At 42.0% G+C, this 12956-nt stretch overlaps 2 protein-coding genes across 5 annotated transcripts in view; one reads left to right on the top strand and one right to left on the bottom strand.

The window, feature by feature from the left end:
• Positions 1 to 12956, bottom strand: part of LOC140295535 (NLR family CARD domain-containing protein 3-like) — a 173162-nt gene that overhangs the window by 62697 nt on the left and 97509 nt on the right. The window lies entirely within an intron of this gene.
• The window catches only part of LOC140290739 (NLR family CARD domain-containing protein 3-like), a 49162-nt gene that overhangs the window by 14135 nt on the left and 22071 nt on the right, over positions 1 to 12956 (top strand). For 2 of the 4 annotated variants that reach the window (XM_072379403.1, XM_072379533.1), the window contains 3 exons: positions 728 to 889; positions 6064 to 6110; positions 6237 to 7452. In XM_072379403.1, coding sequence (XP_072235504.1) covers positions 728 to 889; positions 6064 to 6110; positions 6237 to 6772 — 745 coding nt within the window. In that variant the 3' untranslated portion in view covers positions 6773 to 7452. Of the gene's footprint in view, positions 1 to 727; positions 890 to 6063; positions 6111 to 6236; positions 7453 to 12956 lie in introns of those variants that run through there. The other 2 variants (XM_072379480.1, XM_072379590.1) reach the window with 2 other exon arrangements.

The raw sequence follows: 12956 nt of genomic DNA, 5'->3' as shown, positions 1-12956 counted from the left end.
GCAATGATGTCATATATACATGGAGAGTAAAGAGAGCAGAAGGAGGAGAGGTGCATCATGGGAGGTCCCCCAGCAGTCTGGGCCTATAGCAGCAGAACTATGGGATGTTTCAGGGTCACCTGAGCCATCCCTAACTATAAACTTTATCACAAAGGAAAGTTTTAAGCCTAATCTTAAAGGTAGAGAGGGTGTCTGCTTCCTGAAGCCAAACTGGCAGCTGGTTCCACAGAGAGGGGCCTGATACCTGAAGGCTCTGCCTCCCATTCTACTTTTAGAAACTCTGGGAACCACAAGTAAACCTGCTGACTGAGAGCAAAGTGCTCTGTTGGGAAAATATTCAACTATGAGATGTTTCTCACTCAGCCCACAGAGTAGCAGCGTCAGAAAGACTTCAGTCAGTAACTGGATTCTGCTCCTCTGCATGTGAACAGTTACAAGGATGGTGTTCCTGTTAAATGGTCCAGTCAGTCTGCGAGCAAAGCTCCACTCAAATGTGCACGTAACTGTGCTGACTGATACAGCTGCAGAGTCAGCAGAATATCTGTGGAGATGACAGGACTCTGGGGTGTACTGGAAGTCTGTGGTGTGCAGAGTGAAGAGAAACAGTGAGAGTACAGTGAAGAGTGAAATGTTGAAATATTCACAATAATCTAAACATTTTATGACATTCAGCTTCAGTTTCAGAGCAGTTCTCTCAGAGTTTCTGTGTTGTTTTGTGTGTCTGCAGCCTGTCAGGCTGTCTGATCACAGAGGAAGGCTGTGCTTCTCTGGCCTTAGCTGTGACCTCCAACCCCTCCCATCTGAGAGAGCTGGACCTGAGCTACAACCATCCAGGAGACTCAGGAGTGAAGCTGCTGACAGCTGCACTGAAGGATCCACACAAACTCAGGTATGGAGAGGCCTGCTGCAGCCACACACAATGTCTGATAGAGGAGGAAGAGCTGGAAACATGTTCTCTGTCCTGCACTCAGCCCTGTGTTTTTGCTTCCTGCTGAGTGTTACATGAACAATCACACATGTAGGAGCCTTTTTCCTTTGCTCACAGCAGAAACACTGGTTGAACAGAAACAGCAGATATTTATGGAGGAGGTCTCCAAGGAGAACATCTGCAGGAACAACAGTGAGAAGTGTCTGTTGGTCCTCTGACCCTGGATCAGATACAGAGATGGGCCCAGGACATGTTAGCATAGCTTAGCACAAAGATTTATAAAACCATGTTCACCGTACATCTGGAAATATGAACATGTGGATTAGACCTGTGTCTCTCCCTCCATACGCCCACATGGGGGATCTTCACCTGGACTGGCTCTCTGACAGCTCCAACACAGTCAAAGAACAGTGTGTGGAACTTGATGTGTTTCAGCTCAGAGATAAAGCCACCAGAGCAAACTTCAACAATCCTCTGAGCTCCACATGACTTGATATCAGAGTCACTGACAGAGCACTCAGATCCCTGCCTCTGGAGTTTGTGATGTTAGTGATCACTGCTCCATCACCTGTATCAGAGACACTAAAATCACTCAGTCTCTAATGGTCAGTACAGGAAATGAGAAGCATTTGAATCTTCAGGATGTTTGAAATGACTCTGATCATATATTCTCTGTTACTGATCCTGCCGTGGCTCTGGAAGACTTTTCACAGTGTTTGAATGTTCCTGCTGACAGATGTGGCCCTTATAAAAGCTCAGAATCAGAACCAGATCCAGTCCTTGGTTCTCCACACAGCTCTCTGAAGACTGGTCCAGCTCTGCTTCATTTCTCCTAACAGAACGGGCAGTTTCTCCATGCTGGGCAGAAGGGAGAACTGTGGCTATATGAAGGGACATTTCTTCAGATCCTTTTCAGGCAGCTGTTAGAATGAGTCACATTGTGTTAGAAAGTGTAGCTGTGTCTCCACATCCTCTCTGCTCCACAGGGAGCCATGATCTCTGATAGAGGCCCGTCTCAGTGGCCAGTGTGTGTGCACTGAGTGTGTCCTCTGTTAACGTGGTTCTGTGTTGCTGTTCAGTCTCTGTGCTCAGGTGTTCCTCCACAGCTGATGCTCGTCTTAAGGCCAGATAGCTCTACATCTGACTGTGTTTGTGTGTCCCAGTAGCTGATGTCATTGTGTTAGTGTAGTGTGTAGCAGTCAGACTGTGGAAGCAGATGAGCTTTCTCAGAGATCACACAGTACCATGTCCAAAGAGTTCTGCCCTTCTGTGGTTCTGACCGTCCTTCCAGATGAGAACCAAGTAGACCAAAGTTGAACTGGAGCTGTGTTTGGTTGTTCTTCATCCCATCTCTGGCTGGGATGAAGAAAAAGAAAAAAAGTAGCGGATAATACAATAAACACTATCCAAGGAATTCCAGAGAAACAGAAAGAGAGGGACACTGGGGGGAGGAGAGGAAGAGGCTGGAGGTTTTTCAGTCTGTTTCAGATTTCTGAAAAGTGATCACGCTGAAATAAATGAGTGATTCTGATCAATAAAACCACAACACCTGGCAGCTAATTGTAGCGAACTCAAGTGTGGAATTTAATACAAACTTAAGATTTTAAATGACTGCAACATTCTTTTGTGGGGATGGTCAATGTGGAAATACCAGATGGGGGATTTATACATCAAAGAAGAGAAATTTACAACAACCTTTGCCCACAAAAGCATTTTGGGGGAGTTTTCTCAGCCCCTCTTTCCACAGACTTGTGCCATAAATTTAGTTAATGCATTAATAGCTTTGTGCTAACTAAGCTGAACAAACAACGGACCCTTTCAGGAGAGTATTGGGGAAAACCAGAACAGGACCCTTCCGACCCTATCTGGGTCAAAGTAAACAATGGTGACAGTTTGCCCCGACTCTGACTCAAGCCAGAGACAGTCGCAGCATGGACCTTTCAAAAGGATCTCACCCAGAATCACTTTTTAGCTGAATCTTGAAACTGTATTAAATGTGCTTTGTATCTTTGTACAAGTTCTTTCATGTTCTCAGTGATATCACAAGCTGCATTTTAATACCTTTTTCATGATTGTACGTGGAACGATACAGAAGATATTATTATTTTGGAAAATTACTAATCAGCTTATGGAGCCACATTGCCCCCGAGTGGTCCGTAGTATTCAATTCAATTCAATTCAATTTTATTTATATAGCGCCAGATTACAACAATTGTCATCTCAAGGCACTTAAGTAATATAGTCCAATTCAAACCAATTGGAATTCAATTCATTGTAATCATAATCCAATTAATTCTTATAGAGCCAATTCAAAAAATAATATCCTAGCTAAGGAAACCAACAGATTCTATTTGAAACTATTCTATTTGATGGTGACTTTAGGACGATGACTCCTCTTCCTGACAGTCACCCAGCCACTCTTAAATCCCGGCTGCTCGGGATCTGCTCGGGGACGACTAACAGAGCTAGGACTAAAGGGGCCTGGCTCGCTATCGGGTGGGTGCAGAGCCAAGCTTCCGATTCAGATAACCTCGCCTCCAAAACTACAAAAAGACTACATTTGTTACATGTACCATTACCACTAAAGGAGGCAGAGGAGTAACTAAACATCTGACACACGGAGCAGGTGAAAGCAGGAGATAGAGGAAGAGAACTGGTAGCCATGCTAAGCTAGAGAACCATACACACCGCTAAAAAGTGAAAAATAAAGACTAAAGATCTGTACAAGTGAGCGTTAGAATATAACAAGTATGCGATAGAGTTAACTATGCAAGATGTGTAAATTATAGGGAGAAATAAGGTGATTATTAGTAGTTCAAGACGAGCGAAAACTGTCACAGTGCACACACTAAGCAACAGGAAGTGATGCAATACGTCTTACCGCAAAGCAAAGCCGTCAGCCGTGTACTTCCTTTACTGAATAGAATCCCAAAACAAGTCAACAACTTGCATATGACATGTCACCTTTATATGAAATAATGCAACTGTTAACCAATGCTTCAGCTGTTTCTTATTGTATTCGGTATTTAACACAGGAAAATAACATTGGTTGGTTCGTTATTCATACCTCATAATTTTACAGATATCCAGATATCACATATTACAGATATCTGAATTTTGAGACTCATAACCATCATGTATGTTATGTTATGTTGTTTTTGATGTCTTTATATCCTAAGTTTATGCTATATCTTTACCCTTTATATCTTAACAAGTTATGGTGTTTTAGAATCCTCTGAACAAATGTTTATGAGACGGAGGAATGCAGGAGTCGAATTCTCCTTGCAGGTCGCTTTACAAAATACGCCCAGGCAGACGTCACAACAGTTTCAGGCATACCATTGGCTGAAAGTATAGCGTAGGCCTACGTCATGCCCCGCCTCCGCGAATCAAACTCCGGAAACCGCAAGGAAAAGTCAGTTATTGCCCAGTTATCGCACAAGTTCTTGAATAGAACATGGACGGAATATTGAAAGAGAATATTGAAGGTCCAGATCAGTAGAGAAGATGAAGAGCAGTGAGCTCTAATTGATGGAATGAGAGTCTGGCGGAGAGTCTTTGAAAATGGCAGGAGAGGAAGATGAGATGGAAGAAGAAGGTCCGAACAAAGACAGAAAGAGAAGAATGTAGTAGAAAGATACATTTTTGCGTTTTTGTTCGTCCGTCATCCTGTCTCCTCTCTATAGCACGTTTTAAACTCTGCTGCTGTACGCCTCCTCACCTATTTTTGATCACCAAAAGGAGCCAGCGTTCAGCTTGTCAACCTTTTTGTCAATCTTTGGTGAATTTAAGTTCACCTCATCAGAGTTGGTCAGCAACCAAAACCAACTCGACCCTTGGACAGTTTAATAATTCTTTGGTGAATTCCGACACACTACCCCGTTCGTCTTCAAGCTATCAGAAGGAAGCCAGGAAAGCGACCGGTCTAGTCCCTGAAAGTCAACCACAACAAAGGCCGCGAGACGCGGAACCTAGAGAGACCCAGTGGGACCCTCTGGCGATGACCTGTGGTTTCGGAGCTGACCTAACCGTAAGATCTGCCCTGTTCTTACATTTCAGACGGTATGCGGTGGGTGTCGAGAGAATTTGCCGTTAGAATGATAAATTAACCCAAGTTGTTAGCCTTTAAATTCAGATAGTAACAAACCTAGACTATTTGAATGATTCCGGTATCCATCCATCCCCTCCCTTTAGTTCTTTTCAGTTCACTAAGTGTTTCTTATATAATCATCCATATTCAAAGCATTTCTCCTGTTGTCTTAAGGTTCATGACTTTGGTCATTTTAATAAATGGTTCATATATATACATCTTTAAAATCAACCGGCTTTTGTGTATGTGTTCTTTACGTATGTGTAAGTCCAACAAAATGAGAATTCACGAGTAGCGACTATATGAGACTGGAATTTATTAGTTATTAATTAATAAGTGATTATTAATTTAACATACCAGAATCGTAAGATTCTGTCTTTTCCTTCGGTTGAAGGTGGTGCCCTAAAATGAGGTAAAATAAGGCTTATTCGGATAGTGAGAACTTTCGGATAAATCCTTATATCTTATCACATCACACTACGTGTGTCCACTATAAATATATATTGTCGGTGCCTTGTGTGTCGGCGATATATAATTTGGCTACATTATGTACTTCCAATGACTATAGATTCTCCTCTGATCTTATTCTGAGCCTTTAATGTTCAGTGAGGAGGGTGGAATGAGGGGAGTGTTTCTAGTCTAACTTTTCTAGATGAATGTCTTCCCCTGGTTGGCTGTGCAGCATTCAGATGGACCAATGGGTCCGAGAAAGGATCTGGATGTTTGGCTGCCCTGAAACATACTGAGAGGAGGAGTCAGCAGAAACAATGTGACCATCAGGAAAGACCATGATGTCAGAAACTGAAGTGATTTCATTGGAATTTTTAAAGCTCATATTTGGATTTAGAAATGAGTGAAAAATCAAAGTGAAAATTCTTACAAACTTGAAGAGTTTCAGAGACAGAAACTTCATCTCCATAATCTGACTGCAGAAAACATTTGGTGCTTTTAAACATCAGAATGAGCTCAGACAGATTTCCTTCCATCCATCGTTCTTCTCTTTCTTTTCTTTCCTCGTTTTTCTGACCCCCCCTCCTCCTTTCAGGGTGGAGCCTGCTGGAGAACGATGGTTGACACCAGGTCTGAGGAAGTGTAAGTGTGTTCTTCATCTGATTCATGACATCCAACCATCTTCACACTGTCACATCACTCATTGATCAAAGTGAACAGATGATAGATCAATAACTGCAGCTGGATTGTGTTTGTTCTCTCCATCAGATTCCTGTCAACTCACAATCGACACAAACACAGTGAACAGAAAACTGAAACTGTCTGACAACAGCAGGAAGGTGACACATGTGGAGAAGGAGGATCAGTCATATCCTGATCATCCAGATAGATTTTACTGGTGGCCTCAGCTGCTGTGTAGAAATGTTCTGACTGGTCGCTGTTACTGGGAGGTCGAGTGGAGGGGAGACGTTGAAATATCAGTGAGTTACAGAGGAATCAGAAGGAGAGGAGAAAGTGATGACTGTGTGTTTGGATTGAATGATCAGTCCTGGAGTCTGAGCTGCTCTGATGGAGGTTACTCTGTCTGTCACAATAAGAGAGAAACACACATCATCTCCTCCTCCTCCTCTGTCTCTAACAGAGCAGCAGTGTATGTGGACCGTCCTGCTGGCACTCTGTCCTTCTACAGAGTCTCCTCTGACACACTGATCCACCTCCACACCTTCAACACCACATTCACTGAAGAACCTCTGCATCCTGGATTTACAGTCTGGTCACCTGTTTCCTGGTTGTCTCTGTGTTGAGTATAAAGAGTTTCCTCCTGTCAGAGAATCTCTGTTGAACAGATAGTTCAGTCTGTACATGTCTGTCTCTTTCACTCAGAAACACATTTTCAGATTCATGGATTCAGTCACTTTCTGTTTGAAACTCTTCTAAATGACTCCTTGGAAACTTCTTCCTCTTCCAGTCCTTTAAAGATGGAAGCTGCCATTCTTCCAGGATGTTGTTTTTCTGTGTGTTTCCAGTCAAAGCTTCACACTGAATATCAGTATGTTGTGTTTCTCTGCAGCTCACTTCAACTGAGACCATTCAGTTGCTGTCAGCTGCAGTTAGTTTGCTGCACATGTGACAAACTGTGATATCAGAGAGGAATCACTGAGCTGCAATCAGCCAAGATGAATTTCCAACCTGCTGACAGATCTTCACTGATTCTGCTCCAATGTTTAGGGACTCTGGTTTAAACTGATAGAATTACTCAGTTCTGTCAGAGACAGTCGAGTTCTGTCAGAAACTTTCTTCCTGGTTAACTTGTCATAGGCGTGATGACTCTGTGATGACACCAGCAGAGAGTTTGACCAAAGCCTGTCTCATACATCTCACTAAGACCTCAGAAAATTGGGTCAAATTGTTACGAAAAAAAGGCAGATGTGTCTTTCTATTCAAATGTGTTTTAGTTTGTGTTGCAAAAGCTTTTAAAAAAACATGGATCATACAAAGAAAGCAACAGAACTGAGTGTTTGTGTTAATATGGTGTTATCTATTCTAAATATTGTTTTCATTATATCTGTTCTGTTTCCTGTCTTCTCTGCTAATTATTCACAATAATAAAGCTGAACTTCAACCTAAATGCAGCCGTGCTTCCTTAAAGCGTAAATGATTCAATGAATCTGATGCTGATGTTTCACAGAGATGTTACTACACTGTTGTTTGTTTGATTGTTGAAGATTTGGATCATATATTGATATCTGACTGGACTTATTTACCCCATTAAATGTGTAAATCTTCCACCACTCCGTTAAAACAAAACTTGTTTCTGCAGAGAGTTTTATTCTGAAATAACTGAGTCATGCTTTTCTATCAGGATCCATCACAGACCAGACTTCCTGGAAGCTGAAAAACAGCTGGAAGGTCGCGCACGTGTGATGATCCAGACACTGATGTTTAATCACTGATGTTATTTAGATATTTAAGAGTTGACAATATTCTTGGTTTTCCTGCTGCAAACATTCAACACATTAGTTTTTAAGAGGTTCAAAGCAAAATGCTGCAAAGGTGAAAATCTTCCTCTCACAGCGGTTGTGTTTTTCTGAGCGGTCTGATGTCTGTCCCGCGACCAACTGGACTGGAAACATCACTAAAACAATGAAGCTGCTGTTTTAGCAGCCTCATGAAGTCGAGTGTCGTCCTGCTGTGAAAAACAGCAGCTGAGAGCTCAGATCAGGCATGAGGAGGGAAAACTGGGCAGAAACCTTCAAACACACCAGACTGAGAGCTGAAAGCACCCAACCACAGAGCCACAGCCAGGACCAGAACCCACAACCAGAACCAGGTACCATAGCTTTGGCAGAACTAACAATTAGCCACTTTAAATATATTTTAAGGATGTTAAAACGTTTTCATTTTACACTGATTAGGGTCAAATGTGGAACTAAGAATTACAAAGAGTCTTTAAGATCAGATTACAGTTTAAGTACAGATGGTTCACGCTTTGTTGTGCTCTGGTGGGACCATAAAGATGTGAAATGACAGCTGATCATCCTGCTGATTTAGCTGCTGCTCTGATGCCACATGTTAACATCTGTCTGTTTGTCTCCAGGTGAACCATGACGAAGTGTACTCTGACCGTCTTTGTCCTGCTGAACGTCTTCACGCTGCTCAGGATTCCTGCAGGTGAGACACATCAAACATCTTCATCATTTAGAGTTTCAGCTGCTTTCACACAGAAAAACTCTAAACTACCTCACAGAGGAGACAAAGACCTGCCTGATGCAACCAGGAGCTCCATATTCACCTCACAGACGCCTCTTATTTAATGTTGTAAAAGGAGTTTTACTGCCGATCTGTCATGTGTTCATGTTAGCTGCACCAAATAGAGAAATTTCCCTCACTTTAAAAAAAAACAGACAGTTTAGTTTAGATCAGACAGTTATCGCTCATTTAAATACAACTTATTCCTCAGAAGTTCATAAAACCATTCTTATCATCCAAGCACTGCTTGAGCCACATTATTAACTGATGTCATTTATCATAAAGTTAATTCACTTTACATTCAGCATCCTACAGATGTAAATAATCTCTTCTCAAAGTGGTGCAGAGATGGTGGTTCGGTTGCACCTGGGACAGATTGTGCATTTGGCTGACCAGTCTGCCTTCTTCCCCTCAGCCTGCTTGGACTCAATACCAGACGGCTGCTTTGTCTCTGTTCTGATTCATGACTTTGTCTCTGGCTGTTTTTATGTGTTTGTTTTGGTCCTACTCGTTATCAGTTTATTGTGTCTGATTATCTGTTTTGGTTCATAGTTTTGTGACCTTATTTTTCTTATTTTTCCCCATAAGACTAATGCTCACTCAGGTGAAAGCTTCAGACTGTGCAATGATTTCTGCACCAGACACGGGCAGAAACACCATATATACAAATGCATTTGGATAGTTCCAGACATGTGTAGTTATAGATATGTTTGGAAGCACACAGCAACACTCCCACATCAGCCAGCACGACAGAAACTGACAGAAAGTGGCGTCCTAAAACAGATGCCAGCTATAAAAGAGGGAAAGAAGACTGAACTCAGCCTTGAACAAGTTTAAGTTTGAACTTGCACAACACTTCTCAGAGTATTTAGTATTCAGGAGTATTTTACAGCAAAAATCAGCATTTAGCTACATGTCATTAAACTTGTTTAATAAGGGTTGTATCGCATCGCATTAAAAGGCAAAACAGTGGGAATTAGTTTCATTACAAACTCCTGATCCAGCCTCATTTCTTTCTGACTGTCCTGTCATCTTTAAAGTGGTCCTGATCAATAGTTCTCCAGCTTTCTGAAGGTCTCTCAGAGTCTTTCTTTGGACATTTTCCGTCCAGTCCTGGTACCTGAGCATTTTCAGAGGAATGTGTTTTTTCTTTGTTAAGCCACTTAACTCTGACCTATGAATCATTCAAGCAGAAAAAAGGCTCCTAACTCAAGGGATGAACCAGTGTTGTGTCGACACATAACAGACAACTTAGCAAAGAAGCCATTTTAAATTGGATCTTTAGGCACTTTGTTGCTAGCAGCCTGTCACAAAGACACATCATTTGTTCCCATTTCTTTAGTTGCATCTATGAAAAACACCAAAGATAACACAGTTTGACAGACAGAAAATTGTATTTTTACAGCAACAAAGTGATTCCCAAAGAGCTATGAGCTGAAAACTTGGCATATCTCAGCATGGTGTGCAGTGTGTCCTTAAAACATTTGAGGAAACTGGACAAGTGGAGGACAGAAGAAGAAGTGTGAGGCCTAAAAAACTATCTACAGCAGATTAACAGTATCTGAAAGTGATGTCCTTAAGAAAGAGGAAATAATCCAGTAAAGACCTGACAGGACCTGAGAGATGCATCTGGACCTTCAGCTGATCCATCTACTGTTGGCCCAAGCCTCATCAGAAATGGTCTCCATGGAAGGGTGGCTGTTAAGAAGCCGTTCTTAAGGAAGGGAAACAGGGAGAAAAGGCTGAGCTATGGCAAATGATACAAGAAGTGGACTGAAAATCAGTGGCAAATGGTCTTATGGAGGCATGAATCCTCCCCAGAGCCCGGACCTCAACATCATTGAAGCAGTGTGGGATCATCTGACAGAGAACGGAACAAAAGGCAGCCGACATCCAAAGAAGAGCTTTGGGATGTCCTTCAAGAAGCCTGGAGAACTATTCCTGAAGACTACTTAAAGAAATGACACAATCCTGGCAAAACATAAAGGAATGAGGTGTGTTTTAAGACTTTTGATCACAGTACTTTAGATAATCTGCATATTCCAAAAAGTTGAGAACTTTTCCTGTTCTAAAAGCACAAACTTTCTGCTTTACTGAAGAAAGGGATGATATGTATCTGTTCAAGCTGCTCTGTATTTAGTCTAACCTACAACTGGTCCCAACAGGACGATCATCTTCAGCATCAGTGCTCAGTGACAGCTTTAGAACTATGTGTAGAAACCTGATTTGTATTTAGACTGTTTCTGTCCAGTCGAGCTCTCTGAGCTGACAACAAAAATAAACTATTCTGAACCATCAACTTGTATTTTAGACCCAATTACAGCAGACTGTTCGAGGAGGTTTTCCCCTAAATCCACACCTCCACAATGGATTTGATCAGTCCACCACAGAGTTTTAAGGCTGCTGGAATTAAACCTTTACTTTAAACTTTCCTTTTACTCTGGAAGCAGAAATTCCCCTTAAACCTCTCTGAGCCATAATTGGTGGCAGCAGAGGCCTTGGAGGGAGTCCATTCCCTCTGAGTGCAGCCCACAGAGGGAGTGGGAGAGGTTCCTGAGTCTGTAAACTTCCTCTCGCTTTGTTGAGCTGCAGAGGCCTGGGGATGATTCTGCATCTTCTGGCCTGTTGGCGGCTTCCTCAGAACTTTCCTCTTTGCCACTTTCAAAGGGAAATATGTAGAAACCCTTGGACTCATTCTCCAGAATCTCTTCATCTACTCTGTCACCCCACAGAAGTGCAGGAGAGGATATTTTGGTTTGACTCAAAAAGGACTTTTTAAGTAAGTGTTGTTTTTCAGGCGGTTTGTCTTTCAGGCTTTTATAAACTACAGTGATGTCATGTCCTTTGATGACATGTTTCCATTGTGATGTCATGCAGAACTGTGAGGTCATAATCAGTGATGACATCACTTCTTGTGATGTCAGCAGCGATGGTGCTCTGTTCTCAGTCACCAGTCATCACGTGTGCTGTTCTGCTCTCTTTTTCAGCTTTATGATCTTAACTGTAAATAATATGCAGCACATGTTCATAGAGCCCAGGCAATGGTGGGAAACATGGATTGTATGAATGCTGAGTGAAATGTAAATGAAAACAGAAGCAGTGACCTGCAGATCCTTTATATATATGTGATAACTGAATCTGAATGTATCAGTGTCCAGGTCAGTAATAATGTATTTATTGTATGTTACGGTGCTCACAGCTGCTTTCTGCACGCCTCACCTGGAAGTATCTTTGAAGCTGCTTTGTATGTTGTCTACACTGACTGTGAAGCAAAAGTAACACAACAGCCACATATTCAGGCTGTTCTCAGTGTTTCCAGCACAATCATTCAGCTGTTTTCATGCATCAACATAATACAGTAATAACAGTGTAGTTATGGTTGTTTCTATTCAGAGCTGCTTACAAGCAGAATGGGATTATTTCTACGTGTCAACATACAGTGTATAACATCATTTCTAGTACAAATCTGACATTGAAAGATGTTCAAATGACAGAATCAGCATGTAGATGATAAAGTGTCTTCCTGTGGATGTTCTCAGATATGTACAGTATGAACACTGTGATCCTTTCCCACATGTCCCAGTATGTTTGATTGTGTTCCAAGTGAGGGTCAGACTGGAGAAAGTGTCATGAAGCTGTCACCCTTAAACAATCGATAAAAGCTCTGAATACAAAAGCATTTCAGTGTCATCTCTATAAGTAATGATGAAAGAAGCAAAAGCTTCAGCAGCACCTCCTGAGCTCTACTTTCCATATTGTCTACACTGACTGTGAATCAAAAGCAGCACAACAGCCACATCTTCAGCTTGTTGTTGAAAAGCTGTTCTGACAACATTCACAGCCCAATAAGCAGCACAGTGACAGCAGTGTAGTTGTGTTTGTGGGTCAGAGGAAATCTCATGTTCCAGCCAATCAGGAGCCAGCAAACTCCACCTGGAACAAACACTGTCTGTCTGTGTCTCTCCAGCGCTGGTTGCCATGGCAGCACAGCTGATTCAGGACCAGTTAACACTGACCAGGAGAGTTGGTCAAAGTGTCTCCTTCAGCTGTGGAACTGACCAGTGTGATGAAAACTGGATATACTGGTACCAGAAGAAAGAAGCAGAAACATTCACAGTGATTCTGGATATTAATAAAGATAGTGGTGATGTTTATAAAGGTTATGGTCATCCTCAGAAAGATGATTTCTCAGCTGTGAATAAACAGAACGGCATTGAGAGAGCAGTAAACCACAGCCCA

Source organism: Leuresthes tenuis, unplaced genomic scaffold (genome assembly GCF_036924035.1).
Source record: "Leuresthes tenuis unplaced genomic scaffold, fLeuTen1.0.hap1 SCAF_1, whole genome shotgun sequence".
Taxonomy (NCBI): Eukaryota; Metazoa; Chordata; class Actinopteri; order Atheriniformes; family Atherinopsidae; genus Leuresthes; species Leuresthes tenuis.
Note: the sequence above shows the minus strand (reverse complement) of the source record. Positions and strands in the feature narration are given on the sequence as shown.